This window comes from Nestor notabilis, unplaced genomic scaffold (genome assembly GCF_000696875.1).
Source record: "Nestor notabilis isolate BGI_N333 unplaced genomic scaffold, ASM69687v1 scaffold22825, whole genome shotgun sequence".
NCBI lineage: Eukaryota > Metazoa > Chordata > Aves > Psittaciformes > Psittacidae > Nestor > Nestor notabilis.
In genome coordinates this window covers 1-20,114 of record NW_009930959.1, presented here as the reverse complement: position 1 = coordinate 20,114, position 20,114 = coordinate 1, and the positions used below count along the sequence as shown (strand labels likewise).

The following is a 20,114-nucleotide window of genomic DNA, read 5'->3' as shown; positions in this document are numbered from 1 at the left end:
CGTGAACGTGTTCCAGCGCAAGTTCGTCAATGAAGTGAGGCGCTGCGAAGAGATGGACCGAAAGCTCCGTACGTTCCCTCCACAGGGCCCTGCTCTGAGCTCCCCCAGCAGAAACGAGCAGCGAGGGCAACGCTGCGAGGCAGCGCTGGGCTGCAAAGGGGCGGAGCCTGCCGGGGCTCTGTGCTCCAGCCGGTCAAACCACCTCAGGGGCTTGTTTCCTGCCTGAGAGACAATCACAGCATCACAGACGGGTTGGGTTGAAGGGAGCTTAAAGCCCCTCCAGCTCCAACCCCCTGCCACGGGCAGGGACACCTTCCACTAGAGCAGGTTGCTCCAAGCCCCTGTGTCCAACCTGGCCTTGAACACTGCCAGGGATGGGGCAGCCACAGCTCCTCTGGGCAGCCTGTTCCTTAATCAAGACATCTTGGAACAGAGGGTGAAAGAATTCCCAGCTGGGGCTGGGAGGAGGCTGCGGTGACAGTTTGACATTGGAGTACATTCTGGTTACCACTAATAATTGCTGTCTCTCCAGGGTTTGTGGAGAAGGAGATTAAAAAAGCAAATATTCCTATCATGGATACTGGTGAAAACCCAGAGGTGCCTTTTCCACGTGACATGATCGACCTGGAGGTGAGGATGTGTGTTAAGACTCAACTAGTATTTGGCTTTACATGAACACAGGGGAAGACATTTCCACTGGTGGAACCCAGTGAATGTAGTGGCAAAGGTGCTTTAAGCATTGTCCCCAGCTGCCACTTGCAGCATGAGCTCTGCCCGCTCACACCAGGCTGAGCTTTATTCACTGGCGTTGTTTGCTTCTGCATTTGCCCAAATACAATTAGAAGTAAAAAGACTTAAAAGGCATTTCACCCACTTCAATGAGGGCAAAACTGCTGGAGCTGCCTGGTTTGCAGTGGTCATTCTAAGGCTTGGGAGGGTTTTTAACGATGTGAAGAACACTGGGTTCATTCAGTCTATAAAAGTCTGCCTTGGCACTCTGTAAAAGCCTGTAGAGAATGTCCCAGCCTGGAGCTGTGTCCCGTGGGGGCTGGAGCCACGCTGCAATCACGTGGGGACGTGAAGCATCCTGCCTGCTCCCTCGTTTGACCACACCTAACAGCGCTTGGCTGTGGAATTGCTTTAATCCCTTTTTCTTTCTCCTTTTCCCATCGTCTTGCAGGCAAACTTTGAGAAAATTGAAAATGAGCTTAAGGAAATCAACACGAACCAGGAAGCGCTGAAGAGAAACTTCCTGGAGCTGACAGAGTTAAAATTCATCCTGCGTAAAACTCAGCAGTTCTTTGATGAGGTCAGAATATGGGGGCTGACACCTGGGGAGCTGGCTCTTCCCCCACACATCACCAGTTTTGGTCTCAGATATCCTTTAGTTGCTGGTTTGGACAGCAGAGCCATCTCTGTGCTTGAAGCCAGCTGCTCAATTGGTTTTCCATGCTCCATGCAGTACACACATCTACCCATGGTTTACCTCTTATGCTGTTGCTTTGGGCTTGTTCTAGTTAAGCAGTGGTTTGTCTCAGAATTGTGCAAAGTCACAAAGGTGCTGGTAGTTTTTGAAGCACTTCAGCAGACCAAAGCCTTGGTGCTACAGTCGAGCCTTTCCTGCAGTGGGTAAGTTCTTTGGTACATAGGCAGGTGAAGTGTCCTGCCTCACACAGAGGAATTGCAGTCAAGCTTCATTGCTCTTCAGCTTTTGGAATGTTACGTGGAGATTACTCCTTAGGGTCGTAATACAAAGTCCACTGAAGTAATTGATGATTGATTTAATTGAGCCTTTGATCAAACCCTGAAGTTCTGGGAGGGAAGTTCTGGAGCAAAGCTGCAGTTTAAAATCTTCAACACTTTGTCTGACTGCAGCTGGGCCAGAAACTGGCAACTCCTTCACTGGACCTGAGAAGAGCTTCTCTGATCTCATTCATGATGCCCACATAAAGCCCACAGGGGAGAAGGCATAATCCTTCCTAGTAAAGCTTAAGTATCTCAGAGTCCAGGGTGGTTTCTCAAAGAGCTGCCCTGTGTTTTTCAGAAGGACATGTTTTAGCTGAGTATATGTCCTGTTTCATCTAATGCAAGGGTTTGATCAAAGAGTTCTTACTGCATTTGGCTTCTGGTGTATACAAAGGCTGTGATGAGGTAGAGCTGGGCTCCTGCAAGCTTCAGCCCGTTTAGCTAACGGTTGGGGTTTGGGTTTTTGGCACAGGGTTCAGCCTGTTCAGGCATCTGGGTTGTTCCTGTACCAACACAAGTCTTAGTCTGTGCTGACAGAGATACTGCTGCTGCTGTGATGGGTTGATTGGTCCTGGGCTTGGTTTCAGTTAAGAGAAACGCCTTCGAGTGTTGAACGTTCATTCAGTGTCCCCCTGGACAAACAGCATTAACCTGATCCGCTGTCACTTGGCTGCCTCAGGTGCTGCTGCCAGCCTGAGCTACCTGGGTGCGGGTGGTTCCTGCCCACTCCGGAGGGGGCTGCCTGCTGCTGTGTGCTCACACCAGCTGAGATCCAAATCCATTTTCTTAGAGTCTTCATCAGGTCACCCACAAAGGGAACCGAGGTCCCGCTCCAGTGCACTGACCACAGGACGTTTCGATGGGTGCCTGCTCCTCCTGATAGCTGGTTTCTGTAACCATCAGCCAAACCACAAGCCATAAATGCACTGCTGTGTGTCAGAGCAACCTCAACGTCTTGTTATCCCGAGCATGAGCACTTGTTTCTTCATGCTGTCATTTGCACAGTACCTTCAACACTCGAAGACTCCAATGACTTGTAATTAAGATCGTGTTACTCATAGTAGTAAGTTGCACAAGAAATGGCTTCACAATCCAAATGACTTTAGTCTGGGTGTTTGCCTTCTGGAGTTGCACTGGGGGGAGGGTGGCAACGTTTTTATGCCTGTTCCTCACAGGACCCTGTAGCCATTTCTTGTTTCAACGTACCATGTTGATGATTATGCTCCTTTTCTCAGTCTTCTTGTCCTTGCTTATGAAGAACAGTATGAGCTGGAGAGATTTCTCTGAAAGCTTTGCCTAGAGTGTGAGCGTAAAAGAAGACTGGAAAAGTAATGGTTAATGGCATGCAGTTCCCCACCTCTCTCTCCTCTGACTCTTCTCACCACCTGCTTTGTTTCTGTTTGCCTCTGTCGTTTCTGTCTGGGCTCTGGGTTAATAAGTTGGTGGTGAAATGAATCCCCTTTAGTTCGTGTGAAAACTGGTTTTCTCTCTGTTCGTGCACTGGGAGGGGCTTGAATTGTATGGCAGGGTGCAGGGAGCCAGAGCAGGACTGAGATCGGGAGGAGGGAGAAGGAACCTGGTTTTCAGGCCATGAGATTAAAGATGCTGGTGGAGATAAAGGTTCTGATCTGAGTGAACAAAAAGCAATTAAAAGTGTTTATTAATGGGAGGTCTCCTTTCTAATCACTGGCATGCAAATGCTTGGGTTTCTCTCCTCCAGAACAACCTGATGTAAGAAGTGCTTCACAATCACTCTGCTATTTCACATGCTGCTGGTGAAAGCTCTTATTCCAAGCAGATTTCCTAGAGTCTTATTTCTCTGCCTTGTAGCTGGAGCGCTCTTTCATTTGCACACTGTCTCTTGGGGTTTATTTCTGTTAAACCTTGGAACACTGCTTTAGTTGTCCTTCCAGAACCAGAGCTGGGGGTGCTGTGGCATTTCCTTTCCAGAAAGGGTGTGATCATCAAATCTAAGTAGTTGAGAGATGAATTAAAATGAGGTGGGGTCATGGGGGTTTCTTATGCAAATTGTCCTTTTGTAAGAAAGTTCTTGTTTAGTAAAACTGGTCGAGATCTTGACTACTGAGCAATGCATCAGAAATCCTTCATGTTGGATTTCTAAACTCAAGTAGGGGCTCCCTTTCTTGTGTAACATCTGTGAGCTAAAGCGAGTGTGGACACAGGCAGCTGAGCTGCCTTTGATGTCAGCCTTGGAAAACCTTTCCTTGTGTATGGCAAATATGTTTATTTGATGTGCAAGTAAAATGTAGAGGGTTGCTTTTTCTGTCCACTAAAATGATGATGCAGCTGCTGCACAAAGCAGCTCTGGCTGCATCACTCAGCTTGCTATAGACTGTTGCAAGGCTGTGCTGAAAGCGTGCGTTTCACGTGCTCCAGGGTCAGACTCTGCCTTCAAGTGTATTTTAGCCAATTCCATTGTAGGGAGACCTCCTGTGTACCACAGAGGGGCAGAGTTTGGCCTCTGTTTGTGCTAAGGAGCTGCAATTCTCATCGTTCCATTATATAAGCTGCAGAGGTAGAAATAATGATGATGTGATTGTAGGGTCAGGGCCTTGGGCAGCTGCAGGGGGTCCTGAGATGGACTGAACCCTCTGTGGAAGACTTTACCTGAGCATCTTCCTCTTGTGTAGGACCAGGCTGCTTTACACACAGGTGGAATTTCCCAGGCACCTCTTAGAAACACCTTTTGCATCTTCATGAATATGCAGAAGATGCCCAAGAGGGAATCAGCATCCACCTTCACATTTTCCTCCATTTCAGAGGCAGGGAAGGATGAGGTGAAGTGTCTCACTCTGGTTTGTGGCTGCTGGGGAACATAAACTTGATAAATTTGTTTGAATTCTCCCTTTCTTCAGACTTACATATCCCACAGTCTCTGTTCACCTGCAGCAGTCAGACTTTTCTTGTATGGAAGCTTTGCTGAGCCATTCCACTTTTCCTCTTGTTTTTCTCCTTCCTTGTGTGCTTCTTGCTGTATTTTCTATCATCTCCTTCCTCTTTCTGCTGTCTTCTATTCATTTTTTCCCCCTTCTTCTCTCGCTCCCCAGTCTCTCTCCTGGTTCCTCACTCCCTGCATGCCACTAACCACTTTCATTAGATATTAATTGATTTGTGAATTCAGGCTGAATTGCATCATCAGCAGATGGCGGATCCAGACCTGTTGGAGGAATCCTCTTCACTCCTGGAACCAAGCGAGATGGGAAGAGGTGCCCCGCTACGACTCGGGTAATGGCAGCTTGGGCTCCCTTTTGTCTGCCTTTAGATCCCTGGGATTCAGCCTCTGGCATCTGCAGCCAGTTGTGTGCAGTTGCGGAACCTTCCAGACTGGCACACCAAGCAGACGAAGGCTGATCTAAACCCAGCTCTTGGTCCCCATTCTTGTCCTGTGCCCATTGGCTTCCCAGCTCATATTGGCGCTTCACATGTTTCTCCCTGCACAAAAGCCCTGTGCTAGTTTGTGCCCTGTAAATCTGTTCTGGTGCTTGCTCAGACGTTCTCAGCTCTCAGCTTTGTTGAAACTAGCAACTACTCTGGGCACACAGTACTCTGAGAAGCTGTATAGTTCTGTATCCTCTTTATTGGCTGCTTCCAGGCTGCCTTTGCATGTGTGTGACTGTTTATCCAGACACAGGGGTTTGAACCACTGAGGTCTTCTGAAGCACATAGTGCCAGCCGTGGCTGCTATAATCCTTGCCATGCAATGTAACAGGATCCTATTGAGGTGAAGACTAACAGGCATAGAAACTGTGTGTCTGAATGCGTTTATTTCTCCTTTAACCCGTGCTGTGTATTTTCTTCACTTGATTCTGGTCAGAGGCATAGCTGGTGCTCTAGTGCAGTTGTTGTGGGTTTAGCTCCCTGCGTTTAGAGCACCTGCCATTTTGCTTAAAGATCTCATTTTATAGCAAGATTTCCATAGCTCTTGGGGTGATGCTGAGCTCCAGCTGCCCTCAGTGCTCTGGCTGTTAGGCTGTGATTTCCTGCAGGTGCAGAACTTCATCTTTTGCTGTGCCCTGGACAGGTTTGTGGCCGGGGTGATCAACCGGGAGCGGATCCCCATGTTCGAGCGCATGTTGTGGCGAGTGTGCCGAGGGAACGTGTTCCTGCGCCAGGCAGAGATTGAAAACCCCCTGGAGGATCCTGTGACGGTAACAGGAACTCTTGTTTACAGCAGCAGAACCCTCAGATGCGTGAAGGGATCTCAGATCTATCCATCTAAACCCCTGGCCTTCAGTGAGCTCCACGCAGGCAGATGTTTGGGTTGTGTTCCTTCACAGCGCCCACTTGCAGCCTCTGAGGCTGTGGTGACTAATGCTTTATTAAAACAAAAATAGCAGGATGATGGTGGATGCTGTTGAAAGGGGAAGAACAACTCGAACTCGGGACTGCAGGAGGGCACATTTGCTTCTCTGGCACAAACAACAACTCACGTGTGCTATCTGAATAGGAACTAATCCTCCTTGAGAGGGGCTCTTAGGGACAGGAGCAGTCTGTAACATCTGTAGCTCATTTCCCCTGAACCTGGGCCCATTGTTATTTCTTAATGTGCTAATCAATAATTGAGACATCCACCTGAGGTTTGTTGGCTTTCTTACCAATACAAATAGTAGCTGTTGTGATTGGGCCTGGTTTTACATTTGGTGTCCATTTTGCCCAAACTTGAGCCCAAACAGTGCCCAAACTTTGGGTACTGTTGCTCTTAACTGCTAAAAAGAAAGGCTGAATGTAGGCTGGATTGCAGCAACACGGGGGTGAAACCCAGTCAGTGCCTCTTTGCTGCTCTGGGAAGGCAGATCCTCCTCCTGTCCCACCGGCTGCTGGTAGCTGACCTGTTGAATTATCTGTCTACCAGGAGAGACTTTGTTCTTATTGTGCAGCACTTCCTCAAGTCGAGGTTACACCTTGTGTAATTATTCTTGAAACATGATGTTAAAATTTCCTAAGTAAGGTAGAACAATAACTTGTCAACAAACGCAGGAAGGGGACCTGGCCTCCCACTCGAGAGCAAGGAATGTGCCCTTGGCCTCCCTGGGGAGTCGGAGCTGTTAAACTCCACTTGGTCTCATTTTCATTCACTCTTTAGCTTTCTGTTTGGTTCTGAGGTGAGCTGACTGCAGGAAGAGCTGGGACATGCTCCATTGCATCTCTGCTCTTCTGGGATCTGCCCAGGATCTCTGTTTGTTGTATTAAACAGAATTGATAATAGAGACTCCAGAACATTTTGCATCAGTAACACAAGTAGGGGTATTCCACTCTGAGGCTAAGAAAATGGCTTTCCTTGGGACTCTTTAAGTGCTGTAAGGTACATTCTTGACTGACTGTGCAGGTACAAGCTCTGTGTGTATGGATCCAGGGGAAGGGAAAGTAGAGCTCTGCTGCAGTTTGCTGTGATGCTGATTTCTGGGGCAATTACACTGTGCTCTTTCTTCTGTTCTAGGGGGATTATGTGCATAAGTCTGTGTTTATCATCTTCTTCCAAGGCGACCAGCTGAAGAACAGAGTCAAGAAGATCTGTGAAGGGTATGCAAGTCTTCCAGCTGGGCAGCTCTCTCCAATACTCCAAACACATTGGCATGACTTGAGATGGAGATTGTTCAGCTCCTCATTTCACAGTGACACTGGGAGTACACATTTTGACAGCAAATAGAATGTGCCATAAGTAGCTGAAACATATTTAACTGTCAAACTAGGCCCCCCCAAGCCTGGCATGCTCAAAGTAGATGAGTGTGTGGCTAGAGAATGCCTCGGAGCAAGGGAGTTCAAGTGCTGAACTCAGACAGCCCCAGCGGGCTGTGAGCGGATGACAGGCTCATGGGGCAGACCAGCAGTGAGTACTTGCAGCAGCAGCTGTGTTGGCATGAGAGCAGCACCCAGAGCTGGGGTGGCTGATGGGCTGTGTGATAGTGCCCTCGAGCCACTTGTCAGCACAGGGAACAGAGGACTTTCTCCCACTTCTGTTTTCTGAAGTGTTCAGCTTCTGTTTTGGCTGAAAGCAAACTCCTGTATCCATTTGATTTAAAGACTAAAACTCTGCTTGGCAATTCTTGCTGATCAGAAGCTTCTCTTAAGGTGCTTCTTGCTTTGTTCAGGCTCAGCCAGCTATTTCCCTGACTGCTCTGTCTCTTCCCATCTTTGTTACTAAGGTGGCTTGCATGTCTTTCAGATTCCGTGCCTCCCTCTACCCATGCCCAGAAACACCCCAGGAGCGGAAGGAAATGGCTTCTGGTGTCAATACCAGAATTGATGATCTTCAGATGGTAAAATAATGGGTCAATGCCCTTTTTTCTTTTTAATAATCTAGTTGAAAATTTCTTTGGATCCTACCAAAACATGAGCATTTTGGGCCCTATTAGATGACTCTATTTTCAGCTCAGCTTAAGACGAGCAGCTCAGCGGTGCAAGACAGATGTTTGGAGGCAGCTCAGCTGTTTCCTTTGCCAGGGGTTAGGATGGTGGGGTGGGTCAGTGTTTCTGGAGGGCTGAGCAGTTCATTGTACCCATGGATAAGTACAGCACTGACAGAGAACTGCATACCAGGGAGCAGAGAGGAGTATGCATGTGTAAGGAGATAGCAGGTTTTCCAGCTCTGAAAGCATGCTTGTCTGATTGCCTGTTTCATCTGCCAGAACTCTGAAAGCACGTACTCTTATTTCCAAGCTGAGATAACAATGCTGACTTTAACTTAGCTCTTCTCTTTTTCTGCCTGTCTGTACTCTCACGTTGTGCTGTCCTGAAGAGCTTCTGCTTTACAACTAATCTCTTGTGCAGCAACCTGAGTGTTGGTAAAAAGTAACGAGCACATGAATCTCCTGGGTGCCAGCTCTGGAATACTTGATGCTTGCTTCAGGGAGGAGAGGCACTGGGTTATAATGCAGTCAAATTTTAAGGGATTTGAGACAAACAATAAGAAAAGGTTCAGAAACTTAAAGGAAAATGGTTAACTTTGGAGTGCTGCTTTGATAAGCTGCCTCGAGCTGGCGTTGTGGAGTGCAGCTCTTTAGCAATTCTGAAGTAGACAAGAACTCAGAAGCAACTTACTGAGTAGGATTCAAAACTGCATGTGCCCTGTGTCCTCCCCTTCCCTTGAGACTAGGACTTTCCAGTCTGGAAATCTGACTTGGCCTGAGTTAGGTATGTTCCAGTTGGGAAACAGCCTCAGTAGAAAACACTTTCTCCTTTTCCCTTCAGTCAAAACCTCTTTCCTTGTAATTTGTGTGTTTTCTTAAGGCAACGTGCACCTCATTTGCAGAACTCTGCTCTGTTAACCTGGGTGGAGGAAAACATGTCCTCTGTGCTCTCTGAACAGTTCATTGTTCAAATACCCACTGACCCCGGAGGTGGAGGAGGGAAGTAGTCAGAAATTACCCCAGAAAGAAGCCTTTAAACCTTTCAGCAGAGCTATGTTAATACAGAGACTGAAGCATACGTTGTGGGCAGGGGGCTGTCTTGTGCATGGGACGGGGAGGGGGCTCGTCGTCTGCTGGTGGGTAGGGCTTGTCCTGGTGGTCAGCCCCATTTTGCTGTGCACGTCTGTACGCTTTGAGTTTTGGCCAATGATTTGGCCTCATCTTCATCCTGCTTCCCTGTGAAAGGTGCTGAACCAAACAGAGGATCATCGGCAGCGGGTCCTGCAGGCAGCTGCCAAGAACATCCGCGTGTGGTTCATCAAAGTGCGCAAGATGAAGGCCATCTACCACACCCTGAACCTCTGCAACATCGATGTCACGCAGAAGTGCCTCATTGCTGAAGTCTGGTGTCCTGTGGCTGACCTCGACTCCATCCAGTTTGCGCTCAGGAGAGGCACTGTGAGTTAGCTGCGGACCCGCTCCCGCCCGCAGCATCCGCAGCATGGGATCAGTCAGTCCAGGATCCAGCCCTGGGCGCTGCTGGAATCAGGCCTCCCAGAAGACAGTTAGTTTAAGGCACAGGAATCATTTGTCACGAAGACGTGGTGGGGAGCTGTAAGCGCAGGAGGATGCTGTGATGCTGAGGCGCTCGCCTGTGTTTGAACTCTGGTACATTTAGTTAACGTGGCTGTGCTGCAGTCCTGCTGTTTGGGTCTGTAGTGGAACTTAGTGAAAGGAGCTATATAGGACATGAGCAGGCTCACCCGCTGCTCAGATGGACACATGAGAGTTGGGTGCCTTGAAGTCCTTTCATTTGCTGTTTGAAAAACCCAAGCTCCCTCTTGCATGAGTTTTCTTGTCTGTCCTAATCAGACACTGCCCATCCTTACAGCAAGTGCTGCTCCTCCTGCTGCACTAGGTGGAGACCAGTGGAAACTTGGCAGCCTTCCTCAGCTGCTCAAGTGCATTTCTCATGGTGCAGGCACGCTGCAGACATGCAAGCTTGTGTTTTCCAGTGCTAACAAGGAAGTGGTGGTGTGCTCTGTCCTCCGGTGCTCGGAGGGTGGGTTTTCTGATCTTCCTCTTTGTTTAAACAGGAGCACAGCGGATCCACTGTCCCATCTATTTTAAACAGGATGCAAACCAATCAGACCCCACCAACATACAACAAAACTAACAAGTTTACTTCTGGCTTTCAAAACATTGTTGATGCTTACGGCATTGGGACGTATCGGGAAATAAATCCAGGTACATTCAGACATGGGGACGTCCAAGCATCCCTCCTAATTTTGTAGTTATAGGGTTTCTCTGTATTGTTTGTTCTGTGTGAAAATGCCTAACAGAGTCCCTCGCTCCTTTTGGAAGCAGAGGAGAAGCTTGGGAATTACACTGCTAAAGGGCATAAATTTTGCTGTGCTAAATCGGGGCTTACCCAAGTACAGCACATGAGGAGTGTCCTCTTTTCTCTTGCAGCACCATATACAATCATTACATTCCCCTTTCTGTTTGCTGTGATGTTTGGAGATTTTGGCCATGGAATCCTGATGACTCTCATTGCTGTTTGGATGGTGCTTCGGGAAAGTCGGATTCTGTCACAGAAGAGTGACAATGAGGTAAAGTGGCTGCTCATGCATAATTTCATAATGGTGGTGAGTTCCTTTGGGTTTCCTCTGGGATATTTATAGGAAATGATTTCAGTTGTTTGAAGGAAGTGCTGTAGATAAACTGTTGTAAACAGATCACCCAAAACCTGGTTGGATCATAAAGGGGTTCAGTCACTGCAAACTCCTGCTTCCTGTACATGTAGATCTCCACGATTCTTCCAATTTGCTGATCCAGGTGGGTTTTCTTGCTCAGGGCTTTGGCTGACAGGAGGTGAACCAGAGTTAAGGTGCACGGAGAGAGCTGAACAGGGTCTGCACTGCCTGGTTCTAAACTGCTGTGGGGTTGCATGAGTGTGTGCAGTGCAGTTTGTCCTCTTCAGCTCCTCCCAGCTGCTCTGTGCACAGCCACGCTGCCTCTTCACCCTCTGGGTTCAGATTCTCCTCTGCAGTGCTGCCTCTTGCACCCTTAATCCCTGCCCATGGGGAAATAGAAACTTTGGGCTTCTAGTCCATATGGTGGTGTTCTTATCTTGTGTCATTTTACTGTTTCATGAGACAGCTTCCTTGTTCTCATGGACTTTCTTTGTTCCTTTTTGGCTTGTTTTTTATACAGATGTTCAACATGGTTTTTAGTGGCCGATACATCATCCTGCTGATGGGACTGTTCTCCACCTACACCGGCCTCATCTACAACGACTGTTTCTCCAAGTCCCTGAATTTCTTTGGCTCATCATGGAGTGTCCGGCCCATGTTCTCGAAAGGCAACTGGTCGTGAGTAAATAGTTGGTAACTCGCTGAAGAGTGACAGTGATGAGCAGGTGACTTATCTTTCCCTGTTGTCCTCCCTGCTCAGGGAACCAAACTTGTGAGCTCAGTCTCAAGTAGCACTGCGGGAGGGTGGAACGTGCTGTCCAGCGAGTTTCAAACCAGCTTTTTTTTCTTCCAGAAAGCTTGTAAAGATGTAGTTTAGCCCCTTTCTCCTCACAGACATTCCTGCCCCCTGCTTCTTTCTTCCTTGTGACTTGACCGAGCAACGGGTCAAGAAATAGATTTATTACTCATTTAGGAAAATCCCTAGGCCCATGCAGGAGCCTTCATGTTCTCTCAGTTTGGGACACTCCTTGCCCTCACAAGGGAAGAACATCTTTAGTTTTTACAGAAAGAGGAAAGTGTTGCTTGTGTTAATGTTTGTATCATCTGCTTCTGCCCAAACAGAGATGCCTTGCTTGAGACCACTCCTCTGCTGCAGCTGAACCCCGCCATTCCCGGGGTGTTCGGTGGCCCCTACCCCTTCGGCATCGACCCGGTAAGAGCCATTCCTTCCTTTGCTGTCCTTAAAGAACCTCCCTGTGTCAACAGAAGTGCCTGCCTGGTTCACTGTACCCACAGCTCAGCCATTTCCTTAGCAGTCGGTGTTGGAAATGCTCCTGAATGATCACAGTAATTCAGCTTCCACTGAAATGCTGGATTCAGGATGGACAGACTTGTTCTAGGTCCATTAAAGGCTTCTTTCTCGCCCTCTCTGTCCTGCAGGGTTTTAATCAGATCTGGTTAGACTTGCAAATCACTTGATGAAGTTACTTTTTGACCTTTATCGGTCAGTCTTGGAACTGTAAGTTTTGAGTAATCCTGTCGTTTTATATCCACCTACATCAAGAACACTACTTAAAATGCTTGTACAAGACATGGTGTGTTCCACATCCCCAGGAAGTGCAGAAAATCAGAACGATGTGTCATTGTTCAGTGAAATGGATAAATATTTTTTTTCCTGTCAAGGCTACAGCTCCTTTTTTCCTGCAACTTTTGCCCACCATAAAACCAAGCAGGGTTTGAGTCCTGCTCTGCTCTAAGTGTTCCCAGCAGGAGAGGTTGGCTGCTCGTTTTCCTAAAAGATACCCGTGTGACAAACACATCTTGAAAAGAAACGTGCTCTTGCAGCCTAGTGCTTCCTGGATGGTTAATAGTGTTTAGCTTAAAGGGAAGGTTTTCATCCTCCTCTGGTTTCCTTTTGGTGGGTGCTGGGCTGACCTCGTGGTGTTTTCCACAGATTTGGAATATTGCCAGCAACAAGCTGGCCTTCCTCAACTCCTTTAAGATGAAAATGTCTGTGATTCTTGGCATTATCCACATGCTCTTCGGTGTCACCTTGAGTCTTCTCAACCACATGTAAGTGCTTTGCTCTGTTTTCCTCATTGGGGTGGGGGCGTGTGTTAGTTCAAGCTGCAGGAGCCCATCAGACTTCAACCTCTGCTGAAGGAGCAGAGCAGTTGTTCCTGGCTGGCTGTGCAGAACGATGCGTGTCGCATCGTTACTGGGTTTAAGTCCCAGTTACTGCTGAGCCCCTGCACTTTTGTCCTAAAGATGTTAAAAGCTTTTTGCCCTACATATACATAATGCTGACTAAATGTAACATTAAACTCTCCTTTTTTCCCCCCCGTAGCTACTTTAAGAAGCCACTGAACATCTACCTGGGATTTATTCCAGAGATGATTTTCATGTCATCACTCTTTGGATACCTCGTTATTCTCATTTTCTACAAATGGACAGCCTACGATGCTCACACGTCCAAGGATGCACCCAGCCTGTTAATACACTTCATCAACATGTTTCTCTTCTCCTATAGTGACACCAGTAATAAGATGCTTTATAAAGGGCAGGTGCGTGCTCTTGCTCAGTAAGATCAGAAAGGCTTCATGATACTGATTAACTTTAAAATAATTGTGAAATCGAGCAGGAAACGTTTTTCCTGTGTGATAGAGGAAATGTGGCATCACTTCTGAAGCCTGACACTATGTAATGTTGAAGAAGGAAGAAATAATCCCTATACCAGGAATTTATATCAATCTGAACATGTCAACTGTGGCTCCAGAGCATTTGGATTCAGATTAGTAGTGGAAAGTGATTAGGAATATTGTCCTGCATCTGCAGTGTGGTGCCTCTAAGCTTAGCTAAGATGTTAGTACCATTTCCTCCCAGCACTATCAGACATCTGCCACATCCTGATTCCCTGCACAATCCTGTGGATTATTCCCTAATCTAACACAGTACCAGCATTACGTGCTGTGCACAGTCAGCTGGGGCGTGCGGGAGGCATTAAGTACAGGGTTCCAGTTGTTCAGGGCTGCCTGCAAGCTCTTGCTAGGTTTTGTGTGTGTGTCTGAGCATGTGAATCAGCTGAGACCTGTTTCTTTTGCAGCAAGGCCTCCAGTGTTTCCTCGTGGTGGTGGCGTTACTGTGCGTGCCCTGGATGCTGGTAGCTAAACCCCTGGTCCTTCGCCATCAGTATTTAAGGAGAAAGCACTTGGTGGGTGACTACCTCTTCTATTTTCAGTACGAAAACTAATGATGGTTGAAAAGCCACGTTCTCCATCCTGAGCTTGGATACGTGGATTCACACTGCGGTGTGACCTGCAAAGTGGTCTTATGCATATTCCTAGGCATGAAGGCAGGTGGGTTGTACTGGAGGCACAGTGTTGCCTGCCTGCTTCTCAGATCTGCATCCAGCATCAAACCTGCTTCTAAAACCCCTTTATGTTGGAAATGACAAAACCAATCTATCTGGCTGGGGCTTTGCCAGCTCTCCTGCTGGTTGCTGGATGCACTTCTGTGCCTTTGCTAGGCTGGCAGTGTACATGCAGAGATGTGGCCCCGATGGGGTGGCAGGCTGATCAGCTGCCCCTTAAAGCCGTCTGGATGGTAAAAAATAACAATTAAAAGGACAAACCCCAAAGTAGCCTTAGGCAGTCGTTGTGTGAGAGGCTGTCTGTGGGGTCCTCTAGGTGCCCAGCTGTTTGTAAAGTATCTGTATATAAAATGTAGGAACCTGGCACACGTGCACTGGGGAGACTTGAAAGTTCTCCCTGCACGTATGGCAGAGAGCTTTTGGGATGTGAAGTGAGTCAAAGATGAGTTCAGTTAAAGACACTCCCTCTCCCTTCTCTGACCATCTTTCATCCTCCCATGTCCCCTCCATTCGTCTCCCTCTCTCTTTTTGTTCTCTTCCTCCTCCCTTTCTTTTCTTCCATTCACTATCAGGAAGGGCAGCCCGTGGAGGCCCAGGTCAGCACAGTCCCGAACGAGCAGGCACTAGAGGCAGCAGCGCCTGCGACAGTGAGTGGATTTAAAAATCACCTGATGGATTTAAGGATGGGAGTTGCCTTTCTATCTAATGATCAAGAGAGCATGGAATGTATCTGAATTCCCTAAGTGAATGACAACTGCACCTTTAGGGTGAAAAACACTTTCTCTTGGAAAGAGCAAAGTTCAGCAAAATTGGTACATTCTGGAAGAACTACCAGGCTGAAGGATAATAGTTATGTGTGCACAGAATGCAGGAGTGCTGCTGAACTCAAACCCTGCAGAGCAGCACGAGAATGCCACATCCCCCAGGTTAAGTTCCCCTTTTCTTTCCTTTTTCTTGCATATTTGTTGAAGACAGATGAGGATTCTTTTCAGTGAAGCATTTCTGTTTGCATTATGTGTTCCCAAACATCATGTTTATGTGATGGCCTCCCAGCAACTTCCTGTCAGTAATCACGGGATTTCTGACACCTGCACCCTTGGAGAAACTTTGAATTGAAGCTATTAGAAAGAGGTTGTGCACAAATAAGTCTTTTAGCAGCAGTTGCCTCTACTTCTTTGTGTCTGAACCTACAGTCAGCCCTTTACTGCCAAAGCTTTCTGGTGGAGTGAAGGTCGCAGCAGCTCCCAGGACTTGGTCCCTTCCCCAGTGGCGTTTCAGACTCGCAGGTCTTAATTTATAGTCCCTCAGATCAGTCATGAGCATTTTCTGTCTTTGGAGGGAGAGAGAAATCCTGCTGTAGAGTGCCCAGCACTGCTTGCTGAGCAGACACCCAGAGCTAGCGATGTGCATTCGTTGTGTTTCCGATGCACGTGAGCCCTGCTTGAGGGCACTGTCAGATGATGGGACAGGTTTGTGCATCATTCTTGGAGGTAAGCTGGAATGGAGGAAGCCTGCCATGCATCAGGTGTTAACTCTGCAGTGATCCCAGTGAGGTGGGAAGAGCTCTCAAAGTTCCAGCTCGGGCTGTGGAGGATTCCTTTCCACTCGGAGCGCAGGGCTGGTACAGCCGAGGTCAGACGTGGAATGGCAGAACAAATGTCTAAAAAAGGACCTGCTTGCAGGAGGCAGGGTTTCCAAGTAAGGGAAAGTCTGGTTTCCCATGAGTGCTGTTAGATTGCCTGGCGCTGGTGGGGAGCAAGTGTGTGTGTTCGTGTCAGTCTCTTCTGCTTCGACTTGCCACGATGTGACTGTTCCATTTACTACAGCCGTGGTGTGTGAGTGCCTGTGCCCCAGCTGCTGGGCACAACGTTGGTCTGTTGCACGTCGGTGCCAGCAAATGTCCTCTTGAGAGATGTGCCTTTTCTTTTCCTTGGGTTGCAATTACTCTGTGGAAATGTATGCAGTACTCACTCAGACAGACTTCTTTTCCCCAGCCCTAGCAGGAAGCAGCATCTTTCCCATCCAAGCTGGGAAATAGAATTGTCCAGCTGGTTTAACCTGAGCCTTCATACTTAATGTTTTGTTTCCCTCTATGAGCTGCTGCTGCACGTGGACTCATAAGAAACATGCTCTGCAGTGAAACACAAACGACCCTTTGCTCTTTCTCTTTCTGCACGTGTTAGGGAACACACAACTTCGGTGGGATCCGGGTGGGCAATGGCCCGACTGAGGAGGATGCTGAGATCATTCAACATGACCAGTTATCTACCCATTCCGAGGAGGGGGAGGAGGTAAGCACCACCCTCTCTCAGGGCAGTGTTCCCAGCACAGGAATGTGCTGGCTTTTTGGCTGCATTTCCTGATTGCCAAGCTGTTTAAATAGCAACACTCTCAGTGAAGGGTTTTCATGGCAGTTTTCATACAGACTCTCTCTTGGTTGTTCCCAGGACTCCAGAAAAAGCAGTATAATCTGCATATAAAGAGCAAGGGGGCTCTGTTTGTCCTCATCTATGGGGCTGCACGGTGGGAGCTGCAGAGCACTCCTGGGTGGCACATGCAGCCTCTGCTCTGGCTGAAGAGCAGTGCTGGTGCCTGCTGCTCCGGGGTCAGCAAAGCCCCGGGGCTGTGTTTCTGGAGCAGTGGAATCTTGGTTCTGCTCATTTGGGTGGTTGGGGATATTAATTGCTTTGCCTCAGCTCTGGTAGAGCAGAAGTTGATCTCATGTAGTTTGGGTGTATTCTGCTGCCTCTTAGCAACTCTTCAGCAGTATCTTGCCTCTGTCGTGCATGTGATGTGTGTTTTACTGTGTTTAGGAGGGGATTGTTGAACATGTTCATGATGAATGTGATCGAGACACTGCACTAAATGTAAACTTATGTTTTCAAGCCTGCAGAGGATGAGGTGGTAAGACTACAGCCAGCTTTGCCTTCATGTGTATCTGGACCATTTCCCATTGGTGTAAAACACGTGCCAAGTTAAACATGTCACAACATCTTGTTTTCCAAAAGCCCTGGCTACTTCCGTGTTACGGGCCATTTTGAATTCCTCATACATACATGCCCATTAACAGACCTTTACTTACTTCACCTACACAGCTTGTTTGTCTGCCCCTCTGTTGCAGATCTTCCTTAGCTTACCCAGAAAGCTGGAAGTCTGAAACTGGGAAGTTTTTGCTTTTAAACCTCTGCAGAAGTCTCATTTGCCTTGTGCTGTGTCTGTGGTCACTCTGCACTGCAACAAGCTCTTTAAAGCTGTCTTTGCCCAAACTATCTGCCATTTTAAGGATAATCCAGGTTGTTGCCAGTCAGCAAATACAGCAAAAGCAGCCCAGCTTCATAGAGTTCATCAGCATAACTAACCGGGATCTTGCTGTAGAAGAGAAGTTGTGAGAAACTGCTCATTCGTGAACACTTGTAGCAAGTAGGAGTGTTAAAGAAATAGGGGGTTTAGGAATACTCCTGCAGGGTTGATTGTGGGCTTCTGCACTGTCAGGTAACCAGTTCTATCACAAAAGCTGTAAATGCCATGAAATGAGAGCAGCTTCCCAGCAGTGGTGCCGCTGCAAGTTATGCTGCAGGTAGTTCTGCCTAGAGCTCTGTTACACACAGGGGCAGCTGGAACTGAGGGGCACAGACACTGTTCCTTGGGGCAGGCTTCAGCCTTCGCAGTTCATGTTCTGTGGAGAAAGAATTAGGCTTTTGACATCTGATTTAACTTCATTGTTTGCCACAGTTCTTGCCCTGCATCCACTAGGGGAGAAAGAAGAATATAAATAGCTTTCTGTGCGTGCTTAGAGCATTAGTCACCCGATGTATTTAAAACATCGTGTTCACTTCACTTAAATAAGAGCAGTTTCTGAAGCATGGATTAAATCCAAACTGCAGGGAATGCTTTTTCCCAGGCTGCAGAGTAAGAAACTGTCCCACATGGCAGATTTCCTTATAAGATCCTGTGTTATTTCAGAAAACTACCGAGGCCCAGAGGCTTGGCCAGTGAGTGGAGGCAGATGTGACTCTTTCACAGTTGCTTTATGCATTAGTTTTGCTTTCCAAAGGGCACGTTTGTATCTTCAGAATGCTCTTGTCCTGTAGCAAAGGTACAGAGGCAGCAGTAGCGGCTTGGAATACTGTCTCCTTTTCCATAGCAGTGCATACACTTTACTGGTGAATTCATGTGAACACGACCTTGCTGCTGAACAGTCTTTTCCTGGCAAAGCCCATGGCTCAGTTTGAGCTGTCTTGCTCTGATATGCAAGAATGTGAAAACAATAATGCTGCGGCTGCAGCGATGAACCATCGTTCTGCCACGAGCAGACGAGAGGTCACTTTTCCTCTACCCCACCTCCATGCTAAGCCAGGAGAAGCCCGTGTCAGTGTGGAACCTCAACCAGCACGGCCCGGGCAGCGGCCCCGGCAGCGTGCTGGGGCTCAGCTCTCCCCATCGCCCGTGTTCTCTCTGCAGTTTGACTTCGGGGACACCGTGGTGTACCAGGCCATCCACACCATCGAGTACTGCCTGGGGTGCATTTCGAACACCGCGTCCTACCTGAGGCTCTGGGCTCTCAGCTTAGCCCATGCACGTGAGTATTCCTTGTGGAGCTGAGGTTTGGATTGCCCTGGGCAGGCGGGAGGTGGAAGGTGGGGATGCAGGGAGCCTCTCAGAGCTCAGCTCAAGCACTGCTGAGGAAGGGCAGAGCTGTGTTAGCACCAGCTGGGAGGAATGGAGTCTGAACACCAGTGTCTGCCCGCACAGAGCTCTGCGAATAGGGAGGGATGGAGCTGAAAGCAGTGACTAAAGCAGAGGCTCTGCCCTGCACCGTGTGTGACAGCAGCAGGCAGAGTCCTGACGTACTTGGCTGCAAGAGCCATCGTCCCCCTTGGTTCCCACCTCACTGCGGGGGGAGTTTGCTTGACTTGAGATTTTGCTTTACGTGAACGGAACAACCCTGCGCTCACCGACCGCTCTGAAGTGACCCCTCTTCTCCCCTTTCTCCTGCAGAGCTCTCGGAGGTGCTCTGGACCATGGTGATCCACATTGGCCTCAGCGTGAGGAGCCTGGGTGGAGGCTTGGGCCTCTTCTTCATCTTTGCTGCTTTCGCCACCCTGACGGTGGCGATTCTCCTGGTCATGGAGGGGCTCTCTGCTTTCCTCCATGCTCTTCGCTTGCACTGGTGAGTTACTGGGACAGCAGGAGCCTCAAAGCTCCTGGGGCAGGAAAACTGATGTCACCTGAGCCATCTTCAGAAAACTATTGACGCAGGAAACTGAGGCTGTAAAACTGGGGTCGTGGATGATTCTGAGCCAAGATCAGCAATGTCCAGCTTAGCAATGATGGGGAGTAACTGGTCTCTGCTTCAGCAGTAGAGTGAAGCTCTGGGAGCAGCGGGTGGGCTGGTTGTGCTGGACGGATGAGCGTGCTTGTGGCTTTCAGTAGGGTTTCTTGTTCTGCCTTCTGGGTCCAGTGTTTCCTGAGCGTGCAGTAGCTACGACTGCAGTTTCCTTCCCAAGGTCTTGTTCATCTCTGCCATACCTTGCACTGAACAGGGGCAGCTTTGCCTCTGCCCTTTGGCGGGCTGGGGAATGGCAGCGCTTTCTTGCTGGCCTTGCTTTTAGGGAGATGCTTTTGTAGCCCCTTTCCCATGGTGCTGAAGCTCCCGTGTAAACACCCCGCCAGTAAACAAGAAGGAATTACTCATGGGGTGCTCATCGCTTTCCCTGCACCCAAGTATGGGAAGTACTCAAGAGCTTGCTCTAATCCGCTCTTGAGAGCGCTCATCGTCCCCCCTCCGCTTCCCTGGGCAGGGCACCGGGTGGGATCCCAGGAGCAAGGTGGGAATGGGCTCTGCTGGCCAAGGCTGCTCCTGAGCCGAGGTGTCGGGGAGGACGCCTGTGCCCCGGGTCGCTGCCCCCCCGAGGTTATCGTCGTGGGGGGTTC

The 20,114-nt window shown here is 48.6% G+C and overlaps 1 protein-coding gene across 1 annotated transcript; it reads left to right on the top strand.

The window, feature by feature from the left end:
- The first annotated feature begins 7 nt into the window (after window positions 1-7).
- ATP6V0A1 (ATPase, H+ transporting, lysosomal V0 subunit a1) lies at window positions 8-19,354 on the top strand. Its single transcript, XM_010015665.1, has 18 exons — window positions 8-68; window positions 533-630; window positions 1,181-1,309; window positions 4,889-4,992; window positions 5,789-5,915; window positions 7,205-7,287; window positions 7,931-8,024; window positions 9,360-9,572; window positions 10,211-10,361; window positions 10,587-10,726; window positions 11,331-11,488; window positions 11,933-12,023; window positions 12,765-12,883; window positions 13,158-13,374; window positions 13,914-14,021; window positions 16,364-16,471; window positions 18,642-18,759; window positions 19,179-19,354. Exons 1-18 carry the CDS (start codon window positions 53-55, stop codon window positions 19,352-19,354), a joined length of 2,250 nt encoding a protein of 749 aa, XP_010013967.1. The 5' UTR covers window positions 8-52.
- Window positions 19,355-20,114: the final 760 nt, after the last annotated feature.